At 39.2% G+C, this 17,442-nt stretch overlaps 1 protein-coding gene across 1 annotated transcript; it reads left to right on the plus strand.

Moving 5' to 3' along the window:
• The first annotated feature begins 10,197 nt into the window (after window positions 1–10,197).
• LOC139647348 (complement factor H-related protein 1-like) lies at window positions 10,198–15,805 on the plus strand. The gene is made up of 10 exons (XM_071523225.1): window positions 10,198–10,352; window positions 10,448–10,639; window positions 12,114–12,293; window positions 12,566–12,760; window positions 13,239–13,274; window positions 13,544–13,678; window positions 14,368–14,526; window positions 14,632–14,802; window positions 15,364–15,389; window positions 15,697–15,805. The coding sequence occupies exons 1-10, from the start codon at window positions 10,253–10,255 to the stop codon at window positions 15,706–15,708; spliced, it is 1,206 nt and encodes a 401-aa protein (XP_071379326.1). The 5' UTR covers window positions 10,198–10,252; the 3' UTR covers window positions 15,709–15,805.
• The last annotated feature ends 1,637 nt before the right edge of the window (window positions 15,806–17,442 follow it).

The raw sequence follows: 17,442 nt of genomic DNA on the forward strand, positions 1-17,442 counted from the left end.
AAAAATAGACCCTGGCCTATATAGATCACATTGAACTTGTTTGGCTACTGTCCTTTAGTGCATTTATCTTGTGACTTAATACAAAATACAAGCTAAGCAAGAGCTACAAGCTGCAGCCCTGTCAGGCCTCATCATTTCTCAGTGGGATCCTCATTACACACAGTGCAAGTATTGTTCAACTATTTAGCATAATGCAAGGCAACAACACCCCCACTTGAAATTGTTGGAAGGGACAAGCAGGCCGGACGTGTTTCACACTGTGGTCAACTCATGAGCTTGTCTGGAATACAGGCGGGATAAAACAGGCTGGATAAAACAGGCTGAAACTGGAGAAGTACTGATTTAGTCTGGGGTGGAGTGGACACACTGACTCACTGTGCACCAGGAATTTGCCTTTTATTGCTTTTTCCCTGTTCCTGCTCTAGATAAGCTGTATTAAAAACATTTGCATAACCTTACACTACAATGGCTATGAGTTAAGAGCCATTGTCAGCCTGGTGCAGGGGCAGGAGGTGCACACTAAGCCACACAGCAAGTTCACATGGGAAAAGGACCGATCATTTTCTTCTTTCTTTTGCCTCCTTTTGCTTCTGATGAACACCTAAATGTGGCATTTAGACTTTAAAATGTTTTGTTTAGCTTGGAATTTCTAAAATTCAACAAAGTGTATTTTTCTTTATTATGTCTTAAGCAGCAACATTTCCCACTTCTGGCCTACAGTATTTATAATCTGTTTTTTTATGCATTGCTGTTCTGCAAACACTTCAAACAGAATTGAAAACATGTGAAAACTAGTTTAGCGCTGGTTACATGCTTGGCAGCTGTGCGTGTCTTGGCACGTGAAAGCATAAAAATGAAAAATGAACTCAAGTCACCAATAATAGCTCACTACTACAATGTTGCATCAATGATTAATCCCTCTTACAACGAGAAAAAAAAGGATACCCCTTGACTGTCAGCCTGACAGACAGACAATACACCTCAGACAGATCACTAACACAACACAATACTCAGCAGCAGCAACTTTGAAAGGAAAATATACTAGACTACATTTTGGCTAGTTGAAACAATGTGAGGACTTGGCTTTAGCTGCATCCCATTCAATGAAAACAATCTCAGTCTCTCCCATTCCAGCCCTTACTCTCACCAGCGCTGGCCTAGTTAATATCCACAGAACACAAGGCAAACCAGTGGCTAAATAAATATGTTTATTAGAGGAAAACAAGTTAGATTGCATATGAACATAGTGCATGATTTTTTTCCCCATTTACCTCAAAATCACCATAGAAAAAAATCATCTTACTACCACAGACATTTCAGACATGCACAGTTCAACAACTGCTGCTGAAAATATTAGTCTCTTAGCACCAAATGCGGATGTAGATGCCCTTCTGGGAAAATAACAAGAAACAGTGGCTTGCGCTAGTGCCTGATTCTAATGGTTCCTAGTGATTTTATAAAGCGATTGAAATACTCATGCTCTCTCCAAGTTCCTAAACACAGTTTTTTAAAGGACGGCGAGTTGCTCTATGATTCAAATTAATGAAGCTTGGTGGGAGGAAAGGCATGAATGTTACGGCTCTGCATTCCTGTATCAAGAGAAGCAATGGGGAAATCTATGTGCTGCGACCCGCAAAAGGTTAGTGCACCGCCTCATAATTGGCCACCAGAGGATTGCCCTTTTCTAAGAGCAATAAAATGACACTTAGGGCAGCTGATTGGTTTTCAGTCCCATGGGGCTGAATCCAATCAAATTAAAAGGAAACATTTCTCCACTAAACCTAAACTACAGCCAATGAATCTCACACTAACTGAAACTGAAAAGTTAAAATGGAATACAAAATTGATATCAAAATCAAAACAAATTGCAACTGGAAAACTGTTATCACCCTAGTCTGTCTGTGTGTCTAGCAGGTAAAATGTACATCCAGCTCTGAAATGGTTCCTGCACCACATGGGAAACACCCAAAGTCAAAGCAAGCTTCTTTAGCTCCATCTCTTTATGTAACACTGTGCAGCTACTGAGCTGTTGTGTGCAGTGTGTATGGAAATTGGTGCACTGATAGGAAAATATATAAATTCAAACAAATCATATTCAAAGCCAACTAAGCCACCAGGACGCCCCACACGTGTGGGGGGCGTGTTTAACTCAATGGAATATTTTCATTTCTGAATTTAAATCAACTGCAAACGAACTGAAGCAGGCATTACTTACTTTTCATAAGCAGAGTTGATTGTATAACTGAATATATTTATTATCTTGGGCTGCTGACATCGGTGGATTTGCTGCAGTGTTTGCCGCCTGTGCTGACACACTTTAGCAAATTGTGACGCGAAGTGGGAGATATTGATGCCTACAAAAAATCCCACATATCCTACTTGTTATTATAGGAGGCTGATGTGAACAGTTTTGCCCAGTTGGCAGCTCGTATTTACAGTAAATCTGACTAAAGACCAAACAGTTTCTTGTGTAACCTAAATTAGGATTAGCTTTAGGCAACTGGTTAAGGTTAGTCAACTAAAACAGTTTGGCTGTTAGGGTAAACTTTGGTCATGGTTACATAAGAAAAACTAGCTAAAACCTTCACTCACAGTGTAGTGGCAACTTCTTGGCATGAGTTGGGAATGATTTAACTCAGGTCGCTAGAGTTGAAAGCTAGTGCATACGCCCATCCATCACCCTTATGTTCCACCGCTTTATTACAGTGTCAAACTACAGCTGTCTCCTCCATGTAATCCTTTCATGGTGGGGAAGCATATTTCTCTCACTTTTTGTGCACATATTTGCATTTCAAGACATCGTGCTCATCCCATCCCAGTGACTTGTCCTTCCACAAATGGACAGTAGTATAGCTGGACTATTACTACAAGACTATAGCGTTGGCAACTTCACAGATATACTTAAATCTGTGGGAAGCCTTTGTTGTGGGCTGTGATCAGCATCCATGCTCTCCAGAGGGGGGCAGGCTGTTCCCATGGCCCCTTGCTTCCCAGGCTCCAAACAGAGGCATGGGGATTCACTCCAACTGCCTTCCACCCTGCCACCCCTTCCCTCCATCTGCTGCTCCGCACTGCCAGGCAGCCACGTATAGCTGGTGGTGTCAGATACAGCTCTTATTAGAACAGTCGAGTCACACGGCCAGAAGCATAAACACACGCATGAAAGATTGTGTGACTGTCTGTGTGTGTGTGTGTGTGTGTGTGTGTGTGACTGTCTTTATGCGTGTGTTTGTTTCTGTGCATGTTAACAGAACCCAGGGTGAGAAGGGAGGGAATGTGGCTGAGAAATGATACGATAAGTCTTATAAGAATAAATATTAATCTCAGGAACCTCACTGCCCACAGCAGTGGTTCAGAGAGAGGAACCTTGATATTCCCATTCCACAGCCCAGATATTAATGGCAAAAATAGTAGATAGAACTTTTCAAAGGGCAGAAAAATCCACTATCTCAACTTTTCAATAAAGTTTGGTTGACAGCTATCTGCTCTGAGATCAGGATGGACTTTTGATGTGGAAACTTTTTGCTGTGATAGAAAATATATAAGTATATAAGTATCACGCAATCTTCCCAGAGACTTTGACAAATTGCAAATTTAGGCTGACTATAGGAATTTTATAGCAAATGCACAGTGGCTTATCTTGGTTGTATGTGTTTAAACCACAGTAATTATTTTCCAGCAATATTAGGTGACAGGCTGTAGAAGAGTGATGGCCACCTTATCACCACTGCTAAGCCCATGCTGTGGAAGAGACAGTAACTAGTTACTTCCAGGGCTTATGGCTGAATAGAAAAAGCAGAAAGATCAAAGATGAGGAGTCTGGAAGTGATTTATGCCCTAGTGGGCTGCCATGTCATACATTTGTTTTGTAATTAATACATTGCCATTTCACATCAGAGTGATTTTATACAATGGTACAAACTAAAATATTTTATATCATGATTCTAGCATGTTTTCCTCAGTGTTACTTGCTGATAAACAAGACAAATTAAATCATTATGTGAGCAAGGCCTTCATTCCCCAATCCCCATACAAGCACAACACATTGTCTGCAATATATCCTCCATCAGCTCGCTCATTTTCAATCCACTGAATGGGAATGGAAAGATTGTATAAGGCATCATCAGGTGATAGAGGAAAATCAAGGGCGAAGGAAGATGGAATTGGCAAGTGAGCTCCCTCATCAATCAACAAGGGCAGGATGAGATTGCAACAAATTGCTTTTGGTAAAGTAGATAGTGGAAGGAGAAATCAATACAGAGGTGAGCCTCTGGAGACTCTGGGTCTCTTACAGAGAGAAGGACAAATTGCATCCAGACTTCCAGGGTCTCTTATCAGCCAGGATATCTGTGAGGAGTTTGGTTTAACACCCGACCCTGTGACCCTGTGTCAGTTTCTAAAGTCATCCTTGGCAGTGATTCAGTATGTCCTGTGGGTCCAATGTTCATCTCCATGGATAGTATTGGTCTCCGTCTGAGGTTGATAATGTCCAGTGAGAGAGGCTTGCTGCCCTGCAGCTCAAATCGCCACATAAGGTTGAGCAATCCTGGCAATGCCACTCGCTGTATCGGCCTTCAGTACATTTAAACTTCAACTAAATAATGACAAGGACACCTCAATAACAAGGCAGCTATAACTGCATCCACTGCAGATGCTGAAAATCACAACCTGAAATATAGATTATTATTAGAGATGACTTGGCTTGGCTTGCTCAGCATGCTCAGCCAGTAGTAATACTGTATTTGCAAAATGGGAGCATGTCTTCCAAAGAGAGACTCCTGGTGTGTGGAGTCTCTCCTCTTTCTGCCAGGTGAATCCGACAGTAGAGAGAGACAGGAAAGGTTGGGAGAGAGAGGGAATGACATGCAACAAAGGTCCCAGTCCAGATTCAAACCCAGGACATCACAAGTACATGGTATGCGGCTTAGCCAATGGAACCACCAGGATGCCTCCAGAGCTGGTGGCCCTTGATGTTTGTTAGGCAGCCTGCTTCCTAGCAGAACAGTCCCACAGATGCATTTGCATATTTAAAAGTCAGAGTCAAATTGGGGGATTTGGGTGGTTTGAAACACAACTGTGTGTGTATTTGTATCATTGGTTGTGTGGGTGTTTGTTTGCACAAGCACAGGTGTACATGTGAGTGCATATGTGGGTGTTGACGGATTACTTGCACTCAAGGGACCTTTATCTGAAGAGGTAAGACAGCTTGTGAGAGATGAGACCAGGTTTTTAATTTGATGCGAGCCTCCGCTCCAGTGTGTTCCCTGCCTCTTTTCCATGGTGCTATTCCAGTGTTGCTTCATTCTATGGAAGTTATCCTTCTGTAGTGTTGTTACTTTAACAGGGAAGTTCATTCATTCATTGGGGTGAAAGATGAAAGGGTGTCAAGGAAACGGTACAAGCAGATCAGAGTGTAAAGTACAGCCATATCAGAGCAGTTTTTAAAAAACACTTCCCGTCACTTGCTGTCAGTCGTTCCTGTTTTGAATAACTGCTAAGTAGTTTGCATTTTTTCACCCTAAAATGAACAGCCACCGATGCATGTGAGGGAGAGAGCATCAAAGAGCATAGCTACGCTTTTCCTCTTATCCCTTCACAGCTCTCCCTAAAGAGAATGACTTATCAAATAGGGGAAAAACTGAGAGGATGTTTGTGTGAGAGAAAGAGAATATTTGAGTGTGTGTCTGTGTGTGTATGTTATGTAAATCCTTTTCAATTAATTTGTAGGGCAAACACTTCAGAACAACCAAGCACATACGATTGTGAAGGAATATTTTTCTAGGTCATTAATCAGTGAGGGTAGTAAAACTGTTTAGGGTGCAACGTCTTTCTGAATTCCCTCTCATCCAGCATGCATTGGGAGCAAAAGGGAACAACTCAGACATGCAGGATCAAATTTTCTCCAGTTAATTCCAATTCATATTTAATAGTGCAACCTCATGATAAAGCCTTTCTTAAAGACCAATACCCATATAAGTATTTTGGATGGCTGTGTATATTTCATATGGAATGTAGATTTAGTATGTATGGTTTCAGCAAACTAATGACACTATAGCAATAATTCCCAACAAGGTGTTCTTTACTGTCAGCTTACTATCAGTCAGTTTACTTTACTATCAGTATGCTGGTGAGGTGCAGCTGAGTATCAACAGTATCACAATAGCCATAATCACAGTAAAGATACAATGGTTGCCAGGTTGACAGTTTGGCTGAAACTACCCACTGTATAAAGTCTTCATTGAACCATCACTATTTGAAGAACCACTTTAATCTCTAAATGTTACTTCTACTTTAAAAAAACAAAAAACAAAAAACAGTAGTGTAGCACCTGGTGGGTTGATTGCTCTGAATTCCAACAAATCAAAACAATTGTCAAAACAACAGTATGGTTCACCAAGTTTTGGGGAGATTGGGCCATTTGTCAGCTTACCCAGTAAGCGATGAGAAAAGACACTAAAATCATCCAAGTCTCCCTGGTAGATCATTCACTCCAGCGCTCCTTGCTAACACTTTAGCATGCACTTTGTTGAGTGATAGTAGGCGACTAGCATTATCTCAGAAGTGAGAAAATGAGGACTTGTAGCAGGTTTAAAGCTAAATGGTAAGTAATCTTGAATGATATGCTGCCAAGTCTGGCAGTCTTGTGAAGGAGAATGGTAACATTTTTACAAAATCCTTAAAAATAACACACTGTTTTGAACTACCAGGGACTACGCTCCCTGTTTCCATGAGAAGTGAATGTTGTAGGCGAAGGGAGAGCTGGGAGTATAGCTACAAAAGCAGACAGCAGATGAATCTATGTAATGGTTGCTCACCTGAAAAAAATTAACTTGGCTACATCAGCTATAACAACTTTATATTACTGAAAAGTTCAGTTGACTAACAGGTCAGTCTCCCAAAAACTACTACAAAGATTATATGTAATTTTTCTAAACAGTTCTTTTTAGTAACAAAATGGGTAATCATTTCCTAACCCCTAGTCAGACTTAAACCTCATTATTACATGCTAAATTAACCCTTTGCCTCCCCTTAACCTAACTGTAATGCTTACCATTACTCTAACCCCAAGCTAGACATTTCTAATGAGGCCTAGAAAACCATCTGCCAAAAGTGACCACTTTTCCAGATTTTCTATTCAGCTCTTGTAGGAATATTTGGACCCCACAAGATACTAATGTCACATATCACACATACACGTTCTCTCTCTTCCCGTACCTTTTCTTTATCAAAGGAATCAGAAAAAAAACCTGCTAGGCTTGTCACACTTCACTTATCTTCAAAGGACATGGACATGGCAATGAGACAGAATAAGTTAGCCTAAGTGTGTAAGACGACAATATCGCAGCAATCAAAATAACTTAATTCTAGGCTTTCTGATACACAGAAACTACTAATCTTGTTATACCTTGTTATACATGAAATGATTAAGCAATATCACACAAGAGGGAGTGCTGTTGTACTGAATATCAGCACGGCTGTGATTCCGCTGCCTGTGATTCGGCCGAGTCCCGAAGATAATCACAGCCGTGCTGATATACAGCACAACAGCATGACCTCGAGTGTGATATTGCTTTTATAAACAGTTGTAAACACAAAGCTATTCATCAAGTAATGGTAATTTGAGACAACAGATGATTTTTGTCTTTTATTCGTCTCCGCCAACAAAAACAGTTCCCGGCTGCAGGCTAGCTAATGTTAGCTACTTTGAGCTTAGCACAGACGATTTCATCTTACTTTCTTCTCAATCTTCCTCTGCTGCCGACCGTTCTTAGTTAGGTCAAATGTGTCCATTTGCGCTGGCTCTACTAGGTGCGAATGAAGTTAGAGTTTTGTTTGTTGCACAACACTGTATTGTCTGCTAGAAGTGCTAACCAGCTGGTTAGCTAGCCAGCTACAGCTAACGTCAGATGACGTTGCTGTGATCCACTTTTTATTTCTCCTCACAAGAACACAAAAAAACACAAAAAACTCTTTCCACACAAAAAAACTCTACGTGTGAGCGCACCTGTGAAGTGGAGTGGTACATACAGTAAAACGTCCCAGTGCTGTTACACTGTATATCAGCACTTATGGAATGCCTCTTGTCCAATCAAATTACTTGACCAGAACTAACTGTTGTATAATTGTCACGGTTCTGTCATGTCTTGCCTTTGTGTTTTCCTTGTTTCTGTGTTTCCTGTCTGCCTTGTGTCTCCGCCTCCTGGTCTATCTCTCTTCACCTGTTCCCTCCTCCTGCTCCCACACACCTGTACCTCATCACTAATCACCCATCCCCACAGTATATCTACCCCGGTTCACTATCCACTCTTTGTCAGTTCGTCAGTTTTGCTCCCTGTTCTGTTTTTGCTACCTGTTTTGCCTACCCGTTCTGTTTTGCTTCTTGTCCTGTTACCTGTTCCATTCCTGTTCCCGCTTGTCACCAGTTTTTGGACTTCTTGCTTTGTTGCCAGTCAGGTTGGGTTTTTGTATTCTTTGTTTGCCTGTTTGCCTTTTTGCCAGCCTGCTGTGTTTTTGGTTTTTGGTTTTGTACTTCTGCCTTAGTTCTTGATTAAAGTCCCTACTTTCGTTAATCCCTGCTTGCCTGTCTGCATTTGGGTCCTCACCACACCTAACCCTAACAATAATGTGCTTTATACAGTGTAAACTCATGCAAAATAATTACATACAGTATCTTTAGTTTTCCAGCATCATTTCCTGCCAGTGACATTTCATGGAGGAATACAAGGAGAACAATTATTTTCATCAGCAACCTCAACAGATGTGATTTTTAGATTCGATTTGGGTCCTGAAAAACTTGTAGCTATACCTTTCATGCACATGTCTTACACAAGTGCAGAGGTGGATAAGAAGATTTCTTCACATTGTTCTCCCCGACCATTTGCATTCATGTCAGTACACATGAGTAGGAGAGAATAAAACGTTGTAAATCTTGTGTGTATTGATATGCAGCCCATCTGTACAGCAAAGGACGTCCCTTGCGGATGAGAGATGAGGAGAAACATGCAAAACATAGAGCCTATCTGTCCTAACAACCATCAGTGTGGAAGGCCAAGATAGTGTCATATTTACACTCAGATAGTGCACTATTTACAATTCTGAGAGGATAAGGCTGCTTTTAGAGGTGACTTCTGTGACAAGACTTTAGAGAATTTGTGGAAGTAAAATCTCATGACAGATCTTTACTGTATGTGGCTTCTCTCCTTCAGATGTACTCGTGATAGCAAGGCCAGAGAGCTGGTAGATGTGCTGCACTGAAATGTCCAGTAATCTGTGAACAGGACTGAATAAAACAATGCTGAGCATATAAGGATCCAGCAGATGGCAATCAGAGACAGACAGTTTGACCTTCAAGACGTAGACTACAGTATATCAAAGAAGTAATCACCAGTATGGAACTGCTAATATTTATTTTTAGTTTTTTAATTATATATTTTTATTGAATTTGATCTTAATGTCTATAGTCTGTCCTTTGACTTGACCATAGTTTGGTATTTCAAAATCATGACCTCTGATCCCATCAGTGCAGGAAATCATTTTGAAATATGTGGACTCTAAGCAATCAAATTGATTAAGTTAATCATTGTCGCGGGCATTTCCCGAACAAGTTAACAAACATGGGATGAACACTGCAGTGTTTACTGGAATATCAGTAACTCTCTCATATGTGTTCAAGGTTTATAGTTCAATGTGTCCCAAAGTAGGCAATCACCCTAAAACATACAAAAACTGTGTTGAGCCTAAAACATTAAATACTTAATGAGGCACCAAATGTATAAACCTAATGTAGAGTATCATCTGAGGTCAGGGAAGAGACCATCATACACAACTTTGACCTGTGATGCAATACAACATCATCGGATTGCTAAGAACCTCATTTAAACACATTATTTCAGATTTGTTCTTCCTCATTTAGCAATGATAATAATTACTTAAATTTGTAAAGTCATTTGATCAAGTGCTCAAAGCACCATTGTATAGTGAGGTGTTATCTAATATGAAGCACTGAATTATGAGTATACATAAAAGAGGAAAGAAGAAAATTGCTGTAACTTTGAAAGTACATGAATCTCTCTCCCCTTCTCTCTTTCTGTGTGTGTGTGTGTGTGTGTGTCTATTTGCCTATTACATTTTATCTGTGTGTTGCCTGCTGAGCAGCAGCATGTCAATAACACACTGGAGTGTTTACTCCACATTCAACTTTTTTGCGAAAGGCCCTCAACAATGATTAACTGGTCCTGATCTGAAGTAGGCCATGAGCTCTGCTTTGTCGTGTGATGTTTTAATACCTGACAAGATGTGCTTCAGATGCCTTGGGTTTGTTCTTCTGATTTGGTTTCCTGGAGCAGTAAATGGTAAGATCGTTGAATTCTGTTATGTGATTCAATAGAACCTTTTTAATTTTCCAAAAAGCATGTTTAATATTCTATTGCTTATCATTTTATTTCAGCGCAAAGTGAGACAGAGCCCTGTAATGCACCCAGACTGGATGGTGGTTTTTTTGTCCCTGTGCAAGTGACCTATTCTCATGGAACAAACCTCACTTATGCCTGTGATAATGGACGTAAACCAGCAGTGGAGGGCTGGTGGGCAACAAGCACATGTCAAAATGGCAAATGGTCACCTAAACCACAGTGTATAGGTAAGTGTTTCACAAATATCTCTTTTGGTTTATTTGAATAGGAAGAAAGGCAGCAGATGTCCTTTCCATTCTAAGAGTCATCTTTTTTTTTTTTTGTCGATTTTTCTTCACTGTTCTGGAAAACCTTGAATCCTTAGTGGCCATATATTTTTTTTTAAATGTTTCAAGTAAGCTTGATCCAAACTTAATGTATTCTGCTAAAGAACAGCATCATTTATCTTTCACTATATGAAGCATTAAAGTGAAGAGGAAAAAAAAACTGCATATAAAAAGTAATTCCAGGACACACAAGAAGTACTAAAAAATAGGTAGGTAGATTCAGAGAAAGGATATCATATCAACAGCTGAGGGCAAATTTCAAAGATTGGTCAAGAGGAGAGGCATTTTTAAAAATGGCAAAACTATTTTTTAAATGATGACCCTACACATTTTGGATGCAACATTCTCATAGAGACCCATGTCCAGGATCTACATTTAAAAAATATTAAATTTTATCTTGAAAAAGATCCCGACATGGAATCAATTACTTAAATATATTCTCTTTCCCTAATAAGTGTCTAAACCCACAATGCATTGTATCTTGGTAAAAATGGAGTGTGAGCATATTTTGCATCTGATCTGGGTGAGTAGTTTATATTCTGGTTTTCTTGACGGTCAAGTGCTGAATAACCCCCATGTTAAAACAAAGTGGAATATTGCTTTAACGCACCAGCAGACTATTGTTGAGGTCGGGTCCTGTGAGGAGTATAACGCCATTCTGTTGCCCGGCACCGTGAGGTCTTTGATGAGAGAAGCATGGGGAAATATCTCATGTGAAATGTCTCAACTTGCCAGGATGTGAGTTAAATTGCACGTCCATTTTCAAGGATGGAACTCTTAAACGTGTCCACTTGGTCTGTGTGCACCCCGAGGCACACATCACCGACAACGACCCACCCAAGTCCAACTTTTATGTCCGCCGTATGTCCGCCTCTGGGTTGAGAGGAGGGATTTCATCAGGAAGTGGACAGCAAGTGATGAATTACCTAAAACTGCTATACACAAACTACCGGCAGGGGCTGCAAAATAACTTAAACATTTTACTGCATAGTATTTCCCTTGGAGCTTTGTTTTTCAGCCAAAAGCCGACAGAGATCAACAAGAACGTTGCTCTAACTTTCAAACTTAAAAACAAACTTTCAAATATGTCTTCTATGGTGCCCAGATGCTTCATTAACCTTTAAAGAGCAAGTTATGAGTAAGTAAGTAAGTTAAGATGGCAGTACTGTGGCATCTTAACTGTGGCAGTAATCAGTCCTTGCTGACAACAGACACATTTTTTAATATATATGCAAAGATTGTAGACATGTTAATTGTCAAAGAGAGTTCATAAAATGAACTAAGAGTTCATAAGGACATTAAAGGTTGTGATATGTCTGTGAAAATTGTGGTTCAAGATGTGTCACACTGTGGTTTTAATCTCTGTGTTTCTCAGATGAAAAATCCTGCCTCCCGCCAAGTATCTCCAATGCAAAATACACCCAAAACCCTAATGACTGGTATAAGGAAACAGAGAAAATTAGGATTACATGTGACAATGAATATGAAGTCAAAAACAATGATGCCACAGCTGAATGTAAAAATGGAACATGGACATCAATTCCAATCTGTGAGAGTAAGTCTGTGAGATGTGTTGCTCTAGTAAACTGGAAAAATAACCAGCTTAATAACAATGTTTGAATGACAACAGCATTGATGAAAAGAATTGTAACATTTTTCTGTGGCAGCCATGTTTGTTCCACACTCCCGCCCTCTGGCTGGCAGTGTGACAAATGTTTACTGTCAACTGCAAAGTTTTGAGTTCTCAGTGAATAACCAATGTTACCAAGTAGCCATCCATCTGGGCACCTCTACCTATCCTTACATATGATTTATGCTTATTTACAGAGAGTAGTTATGCATGTGATGAACCCCCCAAAATCCCCCATGCAGTAATCATTCACCAAGGATACCAGGACCTGTTTGCTAAAGATGCGGAAGTATCCTATGAATGTGAAGATGGGTATGCTGTAGAAGGAACAGCAGACACACAAACAGTCCTCTACTGTGTAGCTGGTAACTGGACTGCAGGCCAACCATGCAGTAAGTGCACAATGTGGTGAAGATATGTCAACAACACTTTTAGGATTAAAAGTTATAGAACTGATTGCAAAAGAAAGATAATCCACCACAGATGTTTCACTCATGGTGGAGGAACTAGTTTTGCTCAAAAATCAGATATCTACCATTTAAATGGGGCAATTTCTCTTACAAATTAAACAAATGGTTCTGTTTACAGGACAGCAGGTAAGGAGATAACACCTGATAACACTTTGACAGAGCAGATACTCTATATTTTAGAGCTTTTGAGTGATAAACTTTAGGTATACATGCTATTTTTTCAGGAATGGATGAACAACATTTTTGAAAGAAACTCTTGTGGTTGAGCTACACACCTTTCTGGAAATACACACTTACTACCTTAAATGTCAAAGTCTCTAATAACCCTTACCCTTTAAAAGTGTATTGATTATTATTGATTATTATTGATTATTGTATTATTGTGATACATTCCTTTCAGAACTAAAGCCACCTGTAACAGATAGGACCAACTCAGGTAAGACTGAGCATCTCTTTTCTGATCAATATGAGTGAATTGAATCATGTATTCACCCATTCATTACAGCAAATATGAGTTTAAAAAACAATTAAAAGCCAATTTCCATCAACATGCAATCTAATGATTTCAACACTTGATTCTAATAATTACAGTTCCTTTATGTGCTGTGCTTTAGTAAACTATATGTTAAATTGGTGTAATGTTACACAGTGATCGCTTACTCCTGGTAAGATATAGTAAGGTCTTTCTATCTATCTTTTCCCTAGAGGGAGGAACCAGACCAGGTGCTGGACCTGGTGCTGGTACATCTGGAGTGGGGGGAACAGGTAATGCTGGTGGGGGACGTAGTACATCTGCCGGCAGTGGGACACAACCTGCGGGTGGAAGAGGTGGAGGTGGAGGTAGGTTATTCACCTTTACTGGATATCAATGTTGTAGATAAGGACAATATTCTGAATTTCAGGGTCTCTGCGAGTTAAATTTTTCATTCCTTTAGCAAGGACAGTCCATTTCATCTCTGATTAAAAAAAGCATGGGGAAAACTTTAAATCATTACATCGACAGTTCTTATCAGGAAGAAATGCAAATTGAAGAACTTTGCAGTTTGATACTAACTCAGGTATCGATACTTACCTTCATCTGATCTGTATCTTACAGGAGTTTCTACTGGCTCTGGCTCAGATTCCAGTGTGAATGGACCTCTAATCACAACAAGTAATTCATAACATGTATTTCTCATTTTACATCACATCTGTCATTCAATACCACAGCAAATTAGAATCTTTCACTGTTTTCCAGGGTGTGACAAGACGTATTTGGGAAAAAATCTGTAACAATTCAGTATTTAGACTCAGTGAGTGGTTTGGAGGAGAGCCAGGGTCAAAATCTGCTCTGCAGTCAGCTTGGCTCAATAAAGAGCTGGGTAAAATAACAGGCTGATTGCATGGAATTCATTTTATTAAATTGTGTCTTCACAACTGCTAGTGCTATTGCCCATTGATACAAATAAATACTATGACAAGTTCAAATGTTTGTATTTGTTTTCAGAAACTGACTTTCAATTGCAAAACCATTTTTCATTTAATTTCAGTTGACAGATGTGGAGAAATCCCCAAACTTATAAACGGCGCTGTGGAAACTGAAAGAATGTCTTTGAAATACAAATGCAATGAATATTATGAACTAGTGGGTGCAGCAGAAGTAATGTGTTACAGCGATGGCTCTTGGTCAGAACGACCCACTTGCAAAGGTACGAGCAAGTCAGTACGACTATTTATTTTTTAACCCCAAAGATCAAACAGGTTACCTGAAGAAAAACAGCTTAACAAACTTATTTTCTGTTCCTTTGGTGCAGAGGCTTTCTGTACTGTGGACACTGCTCAGTATTATGGGTTAAAAACACTTCCTCAAGTTCAGTATGTAAAGGAAGGACAGAGTGCGTATTTGGAGTGTCTTCAACAGGACCAATATGGCAATTATTTTGCTGTGGCTCACTGCAGGAATAGAAGAATATCTTTTCAGGGCTGTAAGTATAACTCAGCTCCTTACTTAACACATACCACAACACAACAGAAACAGAATAGGTTCACAAAGTGTTACCAAGTCTAAATGGGATGGAATGAGGACCATGCAGCCTCTTTACAGTCTGTTAACAAGTCATATGTCTGCTAACCATCCACTAGCTGATTCACTAAGCTTCTGCACCATGTATGTAGATGGTTTTTAATCAGGATGAAGAAGGAGAAGAAATCAGACAAGAAGGAATCCCAAACCCTAAGCTGTTAGTGAACAGCTAACATGTTGGGAATTTAGGAACAGCACAGATCTTCAATTGTAGGCAACTGGCAATTACTTATTAACAATTGAGGATGAAACATCTAAATTAAAGCGAAACATACAAAATGCTGTCTCCTGTTTTGTAAATGGATACTTTCCCTCTCCAATTAGGTTCAGTACATGAAAACATTTTTAAAAAAACAGTGCAGGCTGTGCAGAAATGTAGTGAGTCAGGCCTCAGTAACAAAACTCAGTGCAGTAAACTGCTCCAAATATTCACTGCTGTACTTTGTCATCTGATTCCATTTAGGTTGTTCTCGGTATTACATTACATGGGTAAGTGTTGATCTTGAATCTACTTTTCAAAGTAAGAGAACTGTATTCACACTGACGTTCTCTTCCCTCTTGAAGTGTCTCTTATCAACTGCTATTTTATAAAATGCCATGACTCCATCATTTACCTTTGGTTGCATCTTTGTTTTTGATGAAGTCTTGAAGTCATGGCTTTGTGGATTACATTTTTTTTTCTTGATACAATAGCTTAATAACTATAAAATCAAATGCTTGCATCAATTTGATTTTCAAAATAAAACAATTTTATTATAATTGTTAATTGTCTCTAAAACCACTGTCTTGTATCCAGGGCGGGTGCTAAGGCTGCAGCATGGAGGTTTAGAAACTGCTGTCTTTGGGTCCACTCACCACCAACTGAAAACAAAAACCAGCTGGACCAGTTTGGAAATAAAGCCACCTGAAAAAGTCCTGACCATGTTGTCACAGTGTGAAATATATATCTTTTTATTTACCACATATCATATTGCTTTTTTGTTTTGATTTGAATGATCTTTACATAATGTAAAAGGGAGAGAAAACAAACAAAATGCAATGTTTGTTCTTTCATGCAGTTTGTATATTTACACCCAGAGATGGAAATGTCACTGTTAATGATCTGTAGAGGTCGAGGCACTCGCACATCCGATGGTTTTTGTCACAGGTGCTTGGCTTAGGAGAACAACTAAAGAAATAGAAAAGAGTCTGCACACCGTATCTTGCTTGTAGCACCAGAGTGATTTATTATGCAATAAGCACGGTGTGCGGGCTCTGTTAATGACTGTTAATGATCTGAAAATATGATCAACAGAGAGCAGACATAAATATGCTATACATTCGATGGACAGGCCTAAATATAATTTTCAATAGGAATTTCACCATTTTGTCTACAACAAAAACAGAAATCTTCAGCTTCTCGTGACTGGAACAGTCCTCCAATATGAAAATAAAAATCAATGTGGACACAGACAGACAGACAGATAGATAGATAGATAGATAGATAGATAGATAGATAGATAGATAGATAGATAGATAGATAGAGGGGAGATAACTAGAAAACAAATTAAATATTTTTGTATATTAATTATTTTTAATATTTCATTCTGCATCAGGATATTGCAAGTTTGAAGGTGTGTTGAAACAGTTGAAACTGTCACAAAACTAAAATTCATCATCTAAAGCGTTTCCACAGTCTGTGTTCAAAAATAGAGCTACTTCATCACAGTTGATGTTTGTACTCGGTCATCCTCTAGTAACTAGAGGATGAAGGAGTTGAACTAGAGTCTAGTTCAACTCCTTCATAAAATAAATACTAATAACAAATTATTTCTCAGTTAACCAAAAAGTTAATTATGTCATTTCCAACGTTCACTGTGTAAATAGCATTAGGTTGTGGAACACAAACATAACTAAAACTGCCTACAATATGTACTTGACCAAAGTGCCCATATGTCCAGTTCATGAGTATAAAATGCCTTTCCCAAGTTAACTTGAATAGGAATATCTGAAAGACACATTCAGGTGCAAAACCCATAAGATCTCTGAGCCACATGTAGTACCGGATAGTACATGAGCTACATTACACATTAAGGCCACAATATAAGACTTCTCAGTATTACAACTAATGGTGAAAATGGCAGACTTGTTCCCAAAAGCTCCAACCAACAGTGACAAATCTCAGGTCGACACTGCAGCATTTCCAAAATAGATATGAATGCAATGACCTGATGAGATTTGTGCTTTTTGTAATCCACTTTACGATAAATTCATTCAGTCTGATGTATGTGAAGTATTCTATCAAGGGAAAAGGAAAATTGTGTAGAAATGCATGTAAAACCTACAGTAGTTTATGAAACTGTCTGTCCACTAGTTTGCTAGTGCCATTGTTATTCCAATTTAGGGTCTTGAACTTCAGATAGCCTTTATGGGATTCTAGGGTGTATGGTGGATTGCTTTACAATACTCGAGTAGAGAGAAGAATATTTTTGATAGCCTACTTACATGAAGACCTAGAATTCTCCTTTGTGTTGAAATCTCATATAAAAGGGTGCGTGAATAC

The sequence above is a fragment of the Centroberyx affinis genome, unplaced genomic scaffold (genome assembly GCF_046629955.1).
Source record: "Centroberyx affinis isolate AG114_WGS23_722 - 3 ecotype Tasmania unplaced genomic scaffold, CSIRO-AGI_Caff_v1 ptg001078l_1, whole genome shotgun sequence".
Taxonomy (NCBI): domain Eukaryota; kingdom Metazoa; phylum Chordata; class Actinopteri; order Beryciformes; family Berycidae; genus Centroberyx; species Centroberyx affinis.